This window comes from Carcharhinus amblyrhynchos, chromosome 20 (assembly GCF_965287045.1).
Source record: "Carcharhinus amblyrhynchos chromosome 20, sCarAmb.v2.hapA, whole genome shotgun sequence".
NCBI lineage: Eukaryota > Metazoa > Chordata > Chondrichthyes > Carcharhiniformes > Carcharhinidae > Carcharhinus > Carcharhinus amblyrhynchos.
In genome coordinates this window covers 50,001,666-50,020,809 of record NC_137343.1, presented here as the reverse complement: position 1 = coordinate 50,020,809, position 19,144 = coordinate 50,001,666, and the positions used below count along the sequence as shown (strand labels likewise).

The 19,144-nt window shown below is 51.1% G+C and overlaps 1 protein-coding gene across 2 annotated transcripts in view; it reads right to left on the bottom strand.

Annotated features, from left to right (window-relative positions):
- The window catches only part of ggt5b (gamma-glutamyltransferase 5b), an 88,224-nt gene that overhangs the window by 30,121 nt on the left and 38,959 nt on the right, over nucleotides 1-19,144 (bottom strand). For both annotated transcript variants that reach the window (XM_080208587.1, XM_080208588.1), the window contains exons 2-4: nucleotides 11,638-11,768; nucleotides 9,751-9,840; nucleotides 2,352-2,553 (exon numbers count right to left, since the gene is read on the bottom strand). In XM_080208587.1, the coding sequence (XP_080064713.1) occupies nucleotides 2,352-2,553; nucleotides 9,751-9,840; nucleotides 11,638-11,768 (423 nt within the window). The remainder of the gene's footprint in view (nucleotides 1-2,351; nucleotides 2,554-9,750; nucleotides 9,841-11,637; nucleotides 11,769-19,144) is intronic.

Here is a 19,144-nt window from a genome sequence, read left to right as displayed (position 1 = left end):
GATTCTCCGACCTCACTGGGATTCTCCGACCTCACTGGGATTCTCCAGCCTCGCTGGGATTCTCCGGTTTTGCTGGGATTCTCCGGCCTCACTGGGATTCTCCAGCCTCACTGGGATTCTCCGGCCTCGCTGGGATTCTCCAGCCTCACTGGGATTCTCCGGCCTCGCTGGGATTCTCCAGCCTCGCTGGGATTCTCCGGTTTTGCTGGGATTCTCCGGCCTCACTGGGATTCTCCAGCCTCACTGGGATTCTCCGGCCTCGCTGGGATTCTCCAGCCTCACTGGGATTCTCCGGCCTCGCTGGGATTCTCCAGCCTCACTGGGATTCTCCGGCCTCGCTGGGATTCTCCGGCCTCGCTGGGATTCTCCAGCCTCGCTGGGATTCTCCGGCCTCGCTGGGATTCTCCGGCCTCGCTGGGATTCTCCAGCCTCACTGGGATTCTCCAGCCTCACTGGGATTCTCCGGCCTCGCTGGGATTCTCCGGCCTCGCTGGGATTCTCCGGCCTCGCTGGGATTCTCCAGCCTCACTGGGATTCTCCGGCCTCGCTGGGATTCTCCAGCCTCACTGGGATTCTCCGGCCTCGCTGGGATTCTCCGACCTCGCTGGGATTCTCCAGCCTCACTGGGATTCTCCAGCCTCACTGGGATTCTCCGGCCTCGCTGGGATTCTCCGGCCTCGCTGGGATTCTCCGGCCTCGCTGGGATTCTCCAGCCTCGCTGGGATTCTCCGGCCTCGCTGGGATTCTCCAGCCTCGCTGGGATTCTCCGGCCTCGCTGGGATTCTCCAGCCTCACTGGGATTCTCCGGCCTCGCTGGGATTCTCCGGCCTCGCTGGGATTCTCCAGCCTCGCTGGGATTCTCCGGCCTCGCTGGGATTCTCCGGCCTCGCTGGGATTCTCCGGCCTCGCTGGGATTCTCCAGCCTCACTGGGATTCTCCAGCCTCACTGGGATTCTCCGGCCTCGCTGGGATTCTCCGGCCTCGCTGGGATTCTCCGGCCTCGCTGGGATTCTCCAGCCTCACTGGGATTCTCCGGCCTCGCTGGGATTCTCCAGCCTCACTGGGATTCTCCGGCCTCGCTGGGATTCTCCGGCCTCGCTGGGATTCTCCAGCCTCACTGGGATTCTCCAGCCTCACTGGGATTCTCCGGCCTCGCTGGGATTCTCCGACCTCGCTGGGATTCTCTCTCAATATCTTCCTGTTTAGTGAGTGCAGCCTTGCTTTGTTTACCTTCCTCACACTTTTCTGGATTCCATTTGTCACTTTTCCACTCACTCAACCAAACTATTGATGATTTTGGAGTTGACAGCTATCCTCTTCACTATCAGGTACACGGCCAATTTCTGTATCATCTGCAAATTTCCCAATCATGCCTCCACAATTACGTCTCACTCATTAATATATACAACCAGCAGCAAGGGCCCCGAGGCTGAGCCCTGAGAAACACCACTGCAAACTGGCTGCCATTTCCAAAACCATAAGAACATAAGAAACAGGAGCAGGAGTCGGCCATCTAGCCCTTCGAGCCTGCCCCGCCATTCAATAAGATCATGGCTGATCTGAAGTGGATCAGTTCCACTTTCCCGCTTTCTCCCCTTAATTCCCCTGTCTATCAGAAACCTATCTACCCGTGACTTAAATATATTCAGCGAGGCAGCCTCCACCACTTCAACGGGCAGAGAATTCCAGAGATTCACCACCCTTTGAGTGAAGAAGTTCCTCCTCAACTCCGATCTAAACCGCCCCCCCAGCTTATCTTGAGGCTGTGCCCTCTAGTCCTGCTGTCCTTTCTAAGCAGGAAGAATCTCTCTACCTCTACCCTATCCATCCCCTTCATTATCTTATACGTCTCTATAAGATCCCCCCTCATCCTTCTAAACTCCAACGAGTACAGACCCAGTCTATTTAGTCTCTCTTCATAGTCCAACCCCCTCAACTCTGGCATCAGCCTAGTAAACCTCCTCTGCACTCCCTCCAAGGCCAAAATATCCTTGCGTAAGTGCGGCGCCCAAAACTGCACACAGTACTCCAGCTGCGGCCTCACCAATGCCCTATACAGCCGCAGCAAGACCTCCCTACTTTTATATTCAATCCCCCTCGCTATGAAGGCCAGCATCCCATTCGCCTTCCTGACCACCTGCTGCACCTGCAGACTGGGTTTTTGCGACTCGTGCACAAGGACCCCCAGGTCCCTCTGCACTTTGTTATGGTAAAGGTGCTACAGAAATGTAAATTGCTGTAAGGAGTCTGGCCAAAAGACTGGAATGTTGCAGGATCACGAGGCCCTCACCCAATGCTGATTTTCAAATTAAACCCTGCTCACGCTACCCAGCGCCAGCCCTTATCCTTACCCGAGTGCCGAATTCTTTAATCGACGATACATGTGTGGATGTAAAGAGAGGTTTCTTAAAAACTCTGGGAATGGGAATCCATGTTCTGCAAGTTTAATTGAAGGTTCAAACAAGGATTTCCAGGGCAACTTGCCAAATTTCTGGTGTGCTTCCTTGTAACCTCGCAGTTCTCCAGGTACAGCAATCCACTGGGGACCTGAATCTGGGGCAGAGTTAACACAGACACATGTCAGCCTAATACTCTATACAGCAGATACACAGCCTAATACTCTATACAGCAGATACACAGCCTAATGCTCTATACAGCAGATACACAGCCTAATGTTCCATACAGCAGATACACAGCCTAATGCTCCATACAGCAGATACACAGCCTAATGCTCCATACAGCAGATACACAGCCTAATGCTCCATACAGCAGATACACAGCCTAATGCTCCATACAGCAGATACATAGCCTAATACTCTATACAGCAGATATACAGCCTAATGCTCCATACAGCAGATACACAGCCTAATGCTCCATACAGCAGATACACAGCCTAATACTCTATACAGCAGATATACAGCCTAATACTCTATACAGCAGATACACAGCCTAATGCTCTATACAGCAGATACACAGCCTAATGCTCTATACAGCAGATACACAGCCTAATACTCTATACAGTGGATACACAGCCTAATGCTCTATACAGCAGATACACAGCCTAATGCTCTATACAGCAGATACACAGCCTAATACTCTATACAGTGGATACACAGCCTAATGCTCTATACAGCAGATACACAGCCTAATGCTCCATACAGCAGATACACAGCCTAATACTCTTTACAGCAGATACACAGCCTACTACTCTATGCAGCAGATACACAGCCTAATGCTCCACACAGCAGATACACAGCCTAATACTCTTTACAGCAGATACACAGCCTAATGCTCCATACAGCAGATACACAGCCTAATGCTCCACACAGCAGATACACAGCCTAATACTCTTTACAGCAGATACACAGCCTAATGCTCCATACAGCAGATACACAGCCCAATGCTCCATACAGCAGATACACAGCCTAATACTCTATACAGCAGATACACAGCCTAATGCTCCACACAGCAGATACACAGCCTAATACTCCATACAGCAGATACATAGCCTAATACTCCATACAGCAGATACACAGCCTAATACTCCATACAGCAGATACAGACTAATGCTCCATACAGCAGATACACAGCCTAATGCTCCACACAGCAGATACACAGCCTAATGCTCCATACAGCAGATACACAGCCTAATACTCCATACAGCAGATACAGACTAATGCTCCATACAGCAGATACACAGCCTAATGCTCCATACAGCAGATACACAGCCTAATGCTCCATACAGTAGATATACAGCCTAATGCTCCACACAGCAGATACACAGCCTAATACTCTTTACAGCAGATACACAGCCTAATGCTCCATACAGCAGATACACAGCCTAATGCTCCATACAGCAGATACACAGCCTAATACTCTATACAGCAGATACACAGCCTAATGCTCCATACAGCAGATACACAGCCTAATGCTCCATACAGCAGATACACAGCCTAATACTCTATACAGCAGATACACAGCCTAATGCTCCACACAGCAGATACACAGCCTAATACTCTTTACAGCAGATACACAGCCTAATGCTCCATACAGCAGATACACAGCCTAATGCTCCATACAGTAGATACACAGCCTAATACTCTATACAGCAGATACACAGTCTAATGCTCCATACAGCAGATACACAGCCTAATGCTCCATACAGCAGATACACAGCCTAATGCTCCATACAGCAGATACACAGCCTAATGCTCTATACAGCAGATATACAGCCTAATACTCTATACAGCAGATACACAGCCTAATGCTCCATATAGCAGATACACAGCCTAATACTCCATATAGCAGATACACGGCTGAACACTCCAGCACCCTGGGGTATATAACTGTGTTACTTGCATTATATAAATGCGATTTGGCATTGTTATTGTGAGAAAGCATGAGGGACCGCCGTCCTCCAAATTTCCCTGCCTCCCCTCCCAAAACAGGCCCCCCCCCTGCCCCCTGCCCCCCACTCCCTGTCTCTGCCCATCTTAGTAATTACGTGTATTTAGCTTAGCTTAGACTGCCCGGCACAATCATCCATCCCGGCAGCACACCGCTTGGACGCACAGTCAAGATGCCTGCGTTCTGGCCCAACCAGCAACTCAGCACCGCTATCACAGAATCACAGAACCCTACTGTGCAGAACGAGGCCCTTCGGCCCATCGAGTCTGTACCGAACACAATCCCACCCAGGCCCTACCCCCATATTATACCCACTAATCCCTCTCACCTACACATCCCTGGACACTAAGGGGCAATTTCTTAGCCAATCAACCTAACCCGCACATCTTTGGACTGTGGGAGGAAACCCACGCAGACACGAGGAGAATGTGCAAACTCCACACACAGACAGTGACCCGAGCTGGGAATCAAACCCAGGACCCTGGAGCTGTGAAACAGCAGTGCTAACCCACTGTGCTACCCAGTGTTGCCCCACGGTGCAAAGCTATGTGGTCCCCCCCCGCCCCAACCACAACCCTCCAGTCTCACTCTCCACTGCGCCACTGGGACATCCATCCTTTCATCATCGCTGCCTCGAAAATACTTCCCACTGAATTGGGGCGGCAGTTGGCACTGCTGCGCCAGGAACCCGGATTCGATTCGCAGCCTCGGGGTCACTGCCTGTGTGTGTGGAGTTTGCACATTCTCCCCGTGTCTGCGTGGGTTTCCTCCGGGTGCTCCGGTTTCCTCCCACAATCCAAAGACGTTTTGCCGTGATAAATTACCCCTAGCTTAGCACCCACTCTGAGCCTGCACGCCCAATGATGTGGAGATGCCGGCGTTGGACTGGGGTAAACACAGTAAGAAGCCTGGCAACACCAGGTTTAAGTCCAACCCATTTATTTGACAGTAAACTCACAAGCTTTCAGGCTTTGTCCCTTCATCAGGTGAATGGAGAGTTCTGGCCTCAGACAGAGCATATAAAGCACAGTTTACAGGTTACTGATTAGAATGCGAATCTTTACACCTAACCTGCTGTTCAAGTCTTAAAGAATTTGCATTCTAATCAGTAATCTGTAAACTGTCTGTGCTGTTATATGCTCTGTCTGAGGCCAGAACTCTCCATTCACCTGACGAAGAGGGAAACCTCGAAAGCTTGTGAGTTTACTATCAAATAAATCGATTGGACTTAAACCTGCATGCCCAGCCCTGTGTTATTGTTACGAATTAGATCGGAGTTGAGGAGGAACTTCTTCACTCAAAGGGTGGTGAATCTCTGGAATTCTCTGCCCGTTGAAGTGGTGGAGGCTGCCTCGCTAAATATTTTTAAGACGTGGGTTGATGGGTTTTTGATAAGAGAGGGGATTAAGGGTTATGGGGGGAGGGCGGGAATGTGGAACTGAGCCACGACAGATCAGCCATGATCTTATTGAATGGCGGGGCAGGCTCGAAGGGCTAGATGGCCTACTCCTGCTCCTATTTCTTATGTTCTTATGTTCACAGACAGTTTACAGGTTACTGATTAGAATGCGAATCTTTACACCTAACCTGCTGTTCAAGTCTTAAAGAATTTGCATTCTAATCAGTAATCTGTAAACTGTCTGTGCTTTATATGCTCTGTCTGAGGCCAGAACTCTCCATTCACCTGACGAAGAGGGAAACCTCGAAAGCTTGTGAGTTTACTATCAAATAAATCGGTTGGACTTAAACCTGCATGCCCAGCCCTGTGTTATTTCCCCGTGTTACTGTCACGAATTAGATCAGAGTTGAGGGGGAGCTTCTTCACTCAAAGGGTGGTGAATCTCTGGAATTCTCTGCCCGTTGAAGTGGTGGAGGCTGCCTCGCTAAATATTTTTAAGACGCGGGTTGATGGGTTTTTGATAAGAGAGGGGATTAAGGGTTATGGGGAGAGGGCGGGAAAGTGGAACTGAACCACGACAGATCAGCCATGATCTTATTGAATGGCGGGACAGGCTCGAAGGGCTAGATGGCCGACTCCTGCTCCTATTTCTTATGTAACGCTGTTTCCACAGCTGGACACAATGAATCCTGGGCTGTCTCTGACTCCAAAGCATTCCTCTTTTTCAGTGACACAGGTGAATGGGTACTGTCTGGGACCATCTGGTTCAGACAAGGTCTCCTCTGTCCCTTAACTGGATGGCAAGTGGTAATTATCCTGTGCCTTTGTTCAAGCTTCCAAAGCCTTTGAGAGTGTCAGCTGCACTGTGGTTGTAATGACACTAAAATAATACGTCATAAATATAAATTACTGCCTATGCTGGAATCTGAAAGGGAAAATGCTAGTAAATCTCAGCAGGTCTGGTAGCATTCTGTAGAATAAATATATCTTGTGGGGGGGAGGTGGGGGTGAATGTGATTGAGGAAGAGGGAGATGTGAGATATCGGTCACCGCTCTTCCAGCCCCTCTGCAGACAGGACACACAGCACAGAAATCGGCCGTTCAGTTCCACAGCCTCACGCAGATCCTTACGTTCCACTGCAGCTCCTGACCAAGCTACCTCTGTCATCTCCCTGTAAGTCAGCGGTCCTCAGTTCTGAACTTTCTCACGAGTGGAAAAAGGGAACCGCGCTTTCCCCGAACGCCCCCATCAAAATCTGACGGAGGGGGGGGGGGTCACCGTTCCGCCTTCTCCCTCCAAGAGGAAAGATACACAGCCTGTTCCTCCTCTGCTGCTGACGTGCATTCTCACGCGCGTCTGTTCCCACCCTTTCCAACCTTTCCTGACCCTGCACCCCGATTCTTTCCGTAATATATCAAACACACTGTGCGGACGAACAAAAGTTCAACACAAACTTGGGCATAACTTTTTGACCCGCAAATAATGCCTGGTTTGCTTCGTTATGACCTTGTTAATCTGTGTCGCTACCTTTAATGATTTGTGTATTTGCATTCCCTCTGTCTTACACCTCATTTCGATCCTTATTTGTGAAACAATCTGCAATTCTGTATTTTTCTGAATGTCATGTCTGCATGTTGAAATTAGTTCGACAATTATACGCCCATTCTGTAAGTTTGCCAATGTCTTCTTGGAAATTGAACTCTTCTGGGTATCAACTAATTATCTTTTGGCAACACACACACACACACACACACACACAGTTTGGGGACATCTGCAAACTTAAAGAATAGATTCCAAAGTCGATATCGTTAATGCAAATTGTTAATACAGATTGTGGTCCCAGTAACTAATTCTTGTGCTTCCCACACTTTGTAACTCTATAGAACTATTCTTTACCCCCTGCCTTGGAACCATAGAACATTACAGCTCAGAACCAGGCCTTTTGGCCCTTCTTCTCTGTGCCAAACCATTTTTCAGCCTAGTCCCACTGACCTGCACCCGGACCATATCCCCCCACACCCCTCTCATCCATCAACCCATCCAAATTTTTCTTAAATGTTAAACCCAAAGGTTTCTTTGGAGGAAACCAATGCCCTGCCAACCCCCTGCACCACCCATTAACCTCCTCCCCTTCCCTTTCCTACCCGTGACCCCCTCCCTCCCGACTTAGAATCCTACAGTGGACATTCAGCCCATCGAGTCTGCACTGACCACAATCCCACCCAGCTCCTATCCCCATAACCCCGTGTATTTACTCTAGCTGGTCCCCCTGACACTGAGGGACGATTTGTCCACCTAACCTGCACATCTTTGGAGGAAACCAGAGCGCCCAGAGGAAACCCACGCACACACGGGGAGAACATGCGGACTCCACACTGACAGTGACCCAGGGGTGGGATTGAACCCGGGTCCCTGGCGCTGAGACGCAGCAGTGCTAACCCACTGTGCCATGGTGCTCCCCAGGAATCGAACCCCAGTCCCTGGCGCTGTGAGGCAGGAGCGTTAACCCACAGTGCCACCGTGCCCCCGGGAATCGAACCCCAGTCCCTGACGCTGTGAGGCAGGAGCGCTAACCCACTGTGTCACCGTGCCCCCCAGGAATCGAACGCCAGTCCCTGGCGCTGTGAGGCAGCAGCGTTAACCCACTATGCCACTGTGCCCCCCCGGGAATCGAACCCCAGACCTTGGCGCTGTGAGACAGCAGTGCTAACCCACTGTGCCACCGTGCCCCCGGGAATCGAACCCGGGTCCCTGACGCTGTGAGGCAGCAGTGCTAACCCACTGTGTCGCCGTGACCCCCCGGGAATTGAACCCCAGTCCCTGACGCTGTGAGGCAGCAGTGCTAACCACTGTGCCCCCCAGGAATTGAACCCCAGTCCCTGGCGCTGTGAGACAGCAGCGCAAACCCACTATGCCACCGTGCCCCCCCGGGAATCGAACCCGGGGCCCTGGCGCTGTGAGGCAGCAGCGTTAACCACTGTGTCACCGTGCCCCCGGGAATCGAACCCGGGGCCCTGGCGCTGTGAGGCAGCAGCGCTAACCCACTGTGTCACCGTGCCCCCTGGGAATCGAACCCGGGTCCCTGACGCTGTGAGGCAGCAGCGTTAACCCACTGTGCCACTGTGCCCCCCCGGGAATCGAACCCCAGTCCCTGACGCTGTGAGGCAGCAGCGCTAACCCACTGTGTCACCGTGCCCCCTGGGAATCGAACCCGGGTCCCTGACGCTGTGAGGCAGCAGCGTTAACCCACTGTGCCACTGTGCCCCCCAGGAATCGAACCCGGGTCCCTGACGCTGTGAGACAGCAGCGTTAACCCACAGTGCCACTGTGCCCCCCAGGAATCGAACCCGGGTCCCTGACGCTGTGAGACAGCAGCGTTAACCCACTGTGTCACCGTGCCCCCTGGGAATCGAACCCGGGTCCCTGACGCTGTGAGGCAGCAGCGTTAACCCACAGTGCCACTGTGCCCCCCAGGAATCGAACCCGGGTCCCTGACGCTGTGAGACAGCAGCGTTAACCCACTGTGCCACCGTGCCCCCGGGAATCGAACCCGGGGCCCTGGCGCTGTGAGGCAGCAGCGTTAACCCACTGTGTCGCCGTGCCCCCCGGGAATCGAACCCCAGACCCTGGCGCTGTGAGGCAGCAGTGCTAACCCACTGTGTCACCGTGCCCCCCGGGAATCGAACCCCAGACCCTGGCGCTGTGAGACAGCAGTGCTAACCCACTGTGTCACCGTGCTGCCGGGGAATCGAACCCGGGTCCCTGGCGCTGTGAGACAGCAGCGCTAACCCACTGTGCCACCCTTCCCAGTACTTTCCTGACGGTGGGAGTGGGTGAGGTGATGGTGTGGGCAGGATTTGTTTTGGGGGGGTGGGAATCCTCCACCTTGGATCAGCTTCATGCCCGTGTTATCCGTAGATTTCTGATGGCAGCCTTCTTTTACCTGGTTTTGGAAAAGGACCACACCCGCTCATGACCTCTGCCTTCAGATTCCAAGGGGCAGCTTCTCTGGCATTAATCACCGTCACACGCCCTGAGGGAGAGACAGACCGAGGTTACGCCAAGCAGAGACGGGCTTTGTAGACAGGTTAACTAACCGTCACAGGCTCACGTAGCAGGACGCACGTACAATACTGATGGTTCAGCGATACAACATCGCTACTCAGGGAGTGTGAGCGTCTGCGGGTAATTTGATCACTGTAGTTGGCTAACTGTGTTATATAGCTCAGATTCTGCTTCATCGGAACGCAAGCCGGAACATTTTGGACTCACAGTGAGTTACCACAGCTTGGCTTGGCTTGAGGACTCTCCGAGTATAAGTGAAAGTCAGAAAAGGCAAGAATCTTGCTGAAATGACCGTCCGATGGGCAACACGACAGCTCAGTGACTATCACTGTTTGCTGTGCAGGCACAAGGATTTGGGCCGGTGTCTGTGGGAGTTTGCGCATTCTCCCCGTGTCTGCGTGGGTTTTCTCCGGGTGCTCCGGTTTCCTCCCACAGTCCAAAGATGGCTGATTGGAGGTAATAAATTGTCCCAAAATTGGTTTCCCTCAATGTGGATGGCCACAAAACAGTAGATAAGGGTGGAGGGGGGGAGGTCTGGCATTGTCTTGGTCAATCGTTCCTCAGTTGATGAATCAATGGGGAGAAACATCTTTGGAGGGCACATTCTCCCCGTGTCTGCGTGGGTTTCCTCTGAGCGCTCCGGTTTCCTCCAAAGATGTGCAGGTTAGGTGCTAAATCATCCCTCAGTGTCAGGGGGGCCAGCTAGAGTAAATACACGGGGTTACGGGCTACCCTCATTCTCTGGGAGGGGGTCCCACTGTCTGTTACTGAGTGGCTCAGAATCCCTGGGCCAGTGCGAGTCTATATCTTTACTCAGAGGGTAGTAAGGGCGTGGAATGCCCTGCCTGCAGCAGTTGTGGTAAGGTTGGAGTGTTACGCTAAGGTTATATAAGGCGTTAGTGAGGCTGAATTTAGAGTATTGCGTACAGTTTTGGTTACAGGAAGGATGTAAATAAGGTTGAAAGAGTGCAGAGAAGGTTCACAAGGATGTTACCGGGAAGCTGAGCGAGAGATTGAATAGGTTAGGACTTTATTCCCTGGAGAATGAGGGGAGATTTGATAGATGTGAATAAGGTGAGATGGGTATAGATAGAGTGAATGCAAGCAGGGCTTTTCCCACTGAGGCTCAGGGAGAAAAAAAACCAGAGGGCATGGGTTAAGGGTGAAGAGTTTGAAGGGAATATTAGGGGGGGATTTTTCACGCAGAGAGGGTGGGAGTGTGGAATGAGCTGCCGGATAAATGCACTTTTAACATTTAAGAAAAACTTGGAGGGGTTTACGGATGAGAGGGGTGTGGAGGGATAGGATCCAGGTGCAGGTCAGTGGGACTAGGCAGAAAAATGGTTCGGCACAGACAAGGAGGGCCTGTTTCCGAGCTGTAATTTTCTATGGTCCTATGTAGTTTCCCTCTGAACACATTATAATCTCAAACAATAAATATTCCTCCTAGCTCAGAAAGTGCAGAGGAATGGCTGTGAAACATAGTTTTTTTAATAGACTTCACGCGTTGAGTTTTTTTTTAGGAAATGTCTGAAATATGAGCGAATATGAGCAGGCGCTGATCTCCAGTTCCACCGAATCAACTGTGCGGAGCCTGCACCTTCCCCCCATGTCTGCGTGGGTTTCCTCCGGGTGCTCCCGCTTCTTCCCACACTCCCAAAGCGGGTTAGGTGGATTGGCCGGGCTAAGTTGACCCTTAACGTCAGGGGGATGAGCAGAGCAAATACGTGGGGGGGGGGGAACTTAGCTCACGGACTGGGGTTACCTGTCGATGCATTGTAGATTGTGAAAATTGCTCCACCGCCAATACCAACACTCTGGGGGTTGACGAGAGAGGTGCATAGCAGCGCTGCTATGGCACCGTCAACAGCTGACCCACCCTCCAGCAGAATGTTCCTAGAATAACAAACAGGAGAGAATGTGTCACAAGTCGATAAAAGGCAGAGAAACTCAAGGACAATAGTGTATGTGTAACAGTCGGGGTGGGGTTGGCACTGGGGCAGGACTGGAATGAACTAACCACTTGTAGCAGATCCATTCAGATCTTCCTCCCTACATTTGGCTGAGTCAATCAAACAGAAGGTAACAACACCAGGAAACTCTGCGTGCAGTGTTAACCCACTGATTAAACCCACAGGAACGCTCTGCTATTTTAACGTGATCTTGCTGCAGGCTCATTTCTCCCAAACTTACACGTCACGAAAAGGCGACCAAAAGCTGGAAAATCTCAGCAGGTCTGGCAGTCTCAGGAAGGAGAGAGGAGAGCTGATGTCTCCAGTCCTTATGCCTTTGACAAAGGACTCGAAACGTCCGCCCTGTTAGAATCACAGAAACCCTACAGCGCGGAAAGAGGCCCTTCACCCCATCGAGGCCCTGCACCCAACACAATCCCACCCAGGCCCCTACCCCCATATCCCTACATATTACACCCACTAATCCCTAAGGGCGGCACGGTGGCACAGTGGGTTAGCACTGCTGCTTCATAGCTCCAGGGTCCTGGGTTCGATTCCCGGCTCGGGTCGCTGCCTGTGTGTGGAGTTTGCACATTCTCCTCGTGTCTGCGTGGGTTTCCTCCCCACAGTCCAAAGATGAGTGGGTTAGGTTGATTGGTCATGCTAAGAAATTGCCCCTTAGTGTCCAGGTTAGAGGGATTAGTGGGTATAATATGTAGGGATACAGGGGTAGAGTCTGGGTAGGATTGTATTTGGTGCAGACTCGATGGGCCGAAGGGCCTCTTTCTGCACTGTAGGGTTCTATGATGCTAACCTACCCATCCCTGGACACTAAGGGGCTTTCTTAACTGTAGTTTTGGCATGGGGGGGGACCAGGACAGGTTGTTGGTGATCTGGACACCTAAAAATGTGAAGCTCTCGACCATTTCTACTTTTTCCCCATTGATATATACAGGGGCATGTTCCCCTTTACACTTCCTGAAGTTGATGACAATCTCCTTCATTCTGTTGACATTGAGGGAGAGATTATTGTTGCCACACCAGTTCACCAGATTCTCGATCTCATCCCTGTAACTCTGTCATTGTTTGAGATTCGACCCACTACGGTGATGTCATCAGCAAACTTGAAAATCGAATTGGAGAGGAATTTGGCCCCGTAGGTGTATAAGGAGTATAGTAAGGGGGGCTGAGAACACAGCCTTGTGGGGCACCGGTGTTGAGGGTGATGGTGGAGGAGGTGTTGTTGACTATCCTCACTGATTGTGGTCTGTAGGTTAGGAAGTTCAGGATTCAGAGGGAGGAGCCGAGACCCAGGGCACGGAGTTTGGAGATGAGTTTTGTGGGAATAATAGTGTTGAAGGCTGAGCTGTAGTCAATAAATAGGAGAGTGACATAGGTGTCCTTGTTATCTAGGTGTTGAGTGCAGGGCCAGGGAGATGGTGTCTGCTGTGGACCTGTTGGAGGTGAGCTGTAGTGGATCCAGTTAGTCCAGGAGGCTGGAATCATCTGGAGGGGTAGACCCCGGCAAAACCCATCTACACTGAGGTCAGGACACCACGTTTAAAGAGTAACCCTCCCCCTCAGCCCACCACAGGGGTATCTCGGGCTCCTCTTCCCACCCTGATCGGAGTAGGCCCTTCTCTACACCGTCCCCCCCTCCCCGCCTCACGATCATCGGCCCCCTCTCCCCACGCCCCCTCCCGATTATCAGCAGCTCCCCTCCACAGTCTAAGCCGGCACCCACATCCCCCCCCGCACCCCCAACATCACACCCCCACAGTGGCAATCACCGGTGACCCCCAATGAGTCAACCAACCCGAGGCTGGGCACATTGACAGCTGCCGTAAAGCTGGATGGGGGGGGTCATATGGGGCGGCACAGTGGGTTCGCACTGCTGCTTCACAGCCCCAGGGTATTGGGTTCGATTCCCGGCTCGGGTCACTGTCTGTGTGTGGAGTTTGCACATTCTCCTCGTGTCTGCGTAGGTTTTCTCCCACAGTCCAAAGATGTGCGGGTTAGGTTGATTGGCCATGCTAAGAAATTGCCCCTTAGTGTCCAGGGATGTGTAGGTTAGAGGGATTAGTGGGTATAATATGTAGGGATATGGGGGTAGGGCCTGTGGCCAGTGCAGACTCGATGGGCCGAAGGGCCTCTTTCTGCACTGTAGGATTCTATGATTGAAATATTTTCCAAATTAGACATGAGCCATGCCTGTTTGCAACTGGAGCTGGAAGCCAGGATGTGTATCACTTAGATACTCATAAAGGGCGATATGAGTACACACTCTCGCCCTCTCGGGTGTCGTTGGTTTGTGCCATTTCCAGAGGAGAACATCCTTCAATGATGGGGGTGCGAGGGTACCTGGATTGCCAGTCTATCTACACGACAGGTTAATCTCAGCAGATAGGAGCCCCTATCTTCCAGTGCACAGCGGGGAGTTTCCTCACTTCCATGAGTATGAACACAGGTTGGCACATCTGCCTGGCACCCTCCTACCCGTCCTCATACAGGCTGGCTGAGTGTGATCACAAGCTGCAGGTACAACCACCCTTGGGTTAGCGGGTAAAATATGTAGGGGTCTGGGGCTAGAGCCTGGCTTTGAGGTCACGTACTGACCGACACAAGAACAGTTTCTTCCCTGCTGCTGTCAGACTTTTGAATGGACCTGCCTACTCTTAGCTGGCCTTTCTCTACACCCTAGCTAATGCCGTAACACCACATTATGCACTCTCTCTATGAATGGTATGCATTGTATAGCATTCAAGAAACAATACTTTTCACTGTACGTTAATACATGTGGCAATAATAAATCAAATCCAGGAACTGGCAAATGGAATTTAATGTTGGCAAGTGCGAGGTGGTCCACTTTGGTAGGAATAATGGTAGGAAGGATTATTACTTACGGGGCAAAAAACTGCAGCAGGCGACGGTGCAGAGGGACCTCGGGGTCCTTGTGCATGAGTCGCAAAAACCCAGCTTGCAGGTGCAGCAGGTGGTCAGGAAGGCAAATGGGATGCTGGCCTTCATAGCGAGGGGGATTGAATATAAAAGTAGGGAGGTCTTGCTGCAGCTGTATAGGGCATTGGTGAGGCCGCAGCTGGAGTACTGTGTGCAGTTTTGGGCGCCGTACTTACGCAAGGATATTTTGGCCTTGGAGGGAGTGCAGAGGAGGTTTACTAGGCTGATACCGGAGTTGAGGGGGTTGAGCTATGAGGAGAGGCTGAATAAATTAGGCTTGTACTCGTTAGAGTTTAGAAGAATGAGGGGAGATCTCATTGAGACGTATAAGATGTTGAATGGGATGGATAGGATAGAGGTGGAGAGACTCTTCCCGCTCAGAAAGGACAGTAGGACTAGGGGGCACAGCCTCAAGATAAAGGGGGGGCGGTTTAGAACAGAGTTGAGGAGGAACTTCTTCACTCAAAGGGTGGTGAATCTCTGGAATTCTCTGCCCGTTGAAGTGGTGGAGGCTGCCTCGCTAAATATATTTAAGACGCGGATTGATGGGTTTTTGATAAGAGAGGGGATTAAGGGTTATGGGGAGAGGGCGGGAATGTGGAACTGAGCCACAACAGATCAGCCATGATCTTATTGAATGGTGGGGCAGGCTCGAAGGGCCGGATGGCCGACTCCTGCTCCTATTTCTTATGTTCTTATGTTTATGTTCTTAAAATATTCTCCCTGTGTCTGCGTGGGATTTCCTCTGGGTTCTCTGGTTTCCTCCCGCATGAGGTGCCGGTTAGGGTGCATTGGCCGTGCTAAATTCTCCCTCAGTGTAGCCAAACAGGCACCAAAGCCATGGCAACGAGGGGATCTTCACAGTAACCTCAGTGTTAATGTAAACCTACTTACAACTGATAAATAAACTTTACTTTAAATAGCAGCTCTCAAATTCCTTCCGAACAAGATTGTGTTCGACTCCAGAGTCAGGATTGTTTAATCCAGGTTAGCACTCGCACTGAGAGTGGGGGGGGACGTACACTGTTAGAGGTGCTGTGTTTTTTGAGTTAAGACTCTTCCCCCCTGCAAGACGGCTGAGGACATTTGCAACGAATAAATGGACTGTTATCCCTGGGACTTGTTTATCCCTCAATCAATGGGACTAAAGAGAATTATCTGCTCATTACAGCTTGTGGGACATTTTGTGTGAAATTTGGCTGAACTAAGACAAAATATCCGGAATTAAGAATCTACTGATGACCATGAAACCATGGTCGATTGTTGGAAAAATTCATCGGGTTTACTAATGTCCTTTAGGGAAGGAAATCTGCTGTCCTTACCCGGTCTGGCCTACATGACACTCCAGATTCACAGCAATGTGGTTGACGCTCAACTGTATTCTTCCCCTCAATCCCCTTCCCCACTCCTCTCTGCAGACATCACTGCGCCAGAGGCAGTGGGATCTTCAGGTCCTGCTGCTATCAATGGGCTTTCCAGACGTGGGCACCACTCCCCACCCGTCTCCCGGAACCAGGAGACCCCTGGTGGGGGGTTCGGTACCAGCAGGACTGGGATTCTCCCTGGTGGGAATGGCTGGGCCTACAGTAACTAGGCTTCAGCACAGTGCTGGATTCCTTGAGGCCTGAGATGCACCGCTTAAATATCAATTATTTCTCTGGCTGATTTGGTCAGAGAGGGGGGACCACTGAAAGAAAATCACACATTCTCATGGCTAATGGGATGCTGGCCTTCATAGCGAGGGGGATTGAATATAAGAACATAAGAACATAAGAAATAGGAGCAGGAGTCGGCCATCTAGCCCTTCGAGCCTGCCCCGCCATTCAATAAGATCATGGCTGATCTGTCGTGGCTCAGTTCCACATTCCCGCCCTCTCCCCATAACCCTTAATCCCCTCTCTTATCAAAAACCCATCAACCCGCTTCTTAAAAATATTTAGCGAGGCAGCCTCCACCACTTCAACGGGCAGAGAATTCCAGAGATTCACCACCCTTTGAGTGAAGAAGTTCCTCCTCAACTCCGTTCTAAACCGCCCCCCCTTTATCTTGAGGCTGTGCCCCCTAGTCCTACTGTCTTTTTTGAGCGGGAAGAGTCTCTCCACCTCTATCCTATCCATCCCATTCATCATCTTATACGTCTCAATGAGATCTCCCCTCATTCTTCTAAACTCCAACGAGTACAAGCCTAGTTTATTCAGCCTCTCCTCATAGCTCAACCCCCTCAACTCCGGCATCAGCCTAGTAAACCTCCTCTGCACTCCCTCTAAGGCCAAAATATCCTTGCGCAGGTGCGGCGCCCAAAACTGCACGCAGTACTCCAGCTGCGGCCTCACCAATGCCCTATACAGCTGCAGCAAGACCTCCCTACTTTTATATTCAATCCCCCTCGCTATGAAGGCCAGCATCCCATTCGCCTTCCTGACCACCTGCTGCACCTGCAAGCTGGGTTTTTGCGACTCATGCACAAGGACCCCGAGGTCCCTCTGCACCGTCGCCTGCTGCAGTTTTTCGCCACGTAAGTAATAGTCCTTCCTACCATTCTTCCTACCAAAGTGGACCACCTCACACTTGCCAACATTAAATTCCATTTGCCATTTCCTGGCCCATTCGCCCAGCCTATCTAGATCCTTCTGCAGACTCTCCGCACCCTCCGCACAATTTGCCTTTCCCCCAATCTTGGTGGTATAAAAGTAGGGAGGTCTTGCTGCAGCTGTATAGGGCATTGGTGAGGCCGCAGCTGGAGTACTGTGTGCAGTTTTGGTCGCCGTACTTGCGCAAGGATATTTTGGCCTTGGAGGGAGTGCAGAGGAGGTTTACTAGGCTGATACCGGAGTTGAGGGGGTTGAGCTATGAGGAGAGGCTGAATAAACTAGGCTTGTACTCGTTAGAGTTTAGAAGAATGAGGGGAGATCTCATTGAGACGTATAAGATGATGAATGGGATGGATAGGATAGAGGTGGAGAGACTCTTCCCGCTCAGAAAGGACAGTAGGACTAGGGGGCACAGCCTCAAGATAAAGGGGGGGCGGTTTAGAACGGAGTTGAGGAGGAACTTCTTCACTCAAAGGGTGGTGAATCTCTGGAATTCTCTGCCCGTTGAAGTGGTGGAGGCTACCTCGCTAAATATTTTTAAGACGCGGGTTGATGGGTTTTTGATAAGAGAGGGGATTAAGGGTTATGGGGAGAGGGCGGGAATGTGGAACTGAGCCACGACAGATCAGCCATGATCTTATTGAATGGCGGGGCAGGCTCGAAGGGCTAGATGGCCTACTCCTGCTCCTATTTCTTATGTTCTTATGGAGGGGACCCTTGCTCCATCAGACTACCAGTGACTTGCTCTTGGATAGAAAGGCATCGGTGCGCTGCCACGGACCCAGACTGACGGCAATTAATGCCCCTCGGAAAGATGAACCCAAGAAACACAAAACTGACCTCGAACCGTTGGAGGGTGTAAATAGACAGCCTGACCTGAGCAGGCGGCAGAGTTGGCGATTCTCGCAGCAGTTGACGCAAGCCTACTTGTGACACGAGTAAATAAAACTTAAATATTTATCTCAGGCACCACATCACTGTTATTTATCAAATGCCTCCTGAAGCCTTGCTCCCTGTGGTAATGAAACGGGGTGGCTCGCTGACGAGATGAAGTCAATAACTTGAGCGTCTTAAGTTAAGCGTTCCTGAATGGAAGGCTGGGACCAGCGGTGTTCCACACGGATCAGTTCCGGATCTTTGTTGCTCGTAGTGTATACAAATGACTTGGAGGAAAATGGTCTGTTTTGTAAGTTGGCAGAAAGATTGGTGGAGTTGCGGAGAGTGAAGAGGATTTTCAGTGTGACTGGTTGGAGACTTGGGCAGGGAAATTGGGGGTATAGGACATTGAACATTACAGCGCAGTACAGGCCATTTGGCCCTCGATGTTGTGCCGGCCAGTGGAACCAATCTAATGACCCTCTAACCTAAACTATTCCAATATTATCCATATGCCTATCCACTGACCATTGGAACACCCTTAAAGTTAATCCAGATGAGCGTTAAATAATGTATTTTGGAAGGTCCAATGCATATAGGAATTAATAGTCGAACCCTGAGGAGTATTGATAGAGATCTGGGCGCACATGTCCCCCGATTACTGAAAGTTGCAACACAGGTGGATAAGATATCAAGAGACAGTAAGAAGTCACCGGATTAAAGTCCAACACATTTATTCGGAATCACGAGAACACTGCCCCTTCATCAGATGACTCACAAATAAACCTGTTGGACTTTAACTGGGTGTTGCGAAACTTCTCACGGTGCCCACCCCAGTCCAACATGGTAGTCAAGAAGGCATGCTAGCCTTCATCGGTAGGGACACTGAATGTAA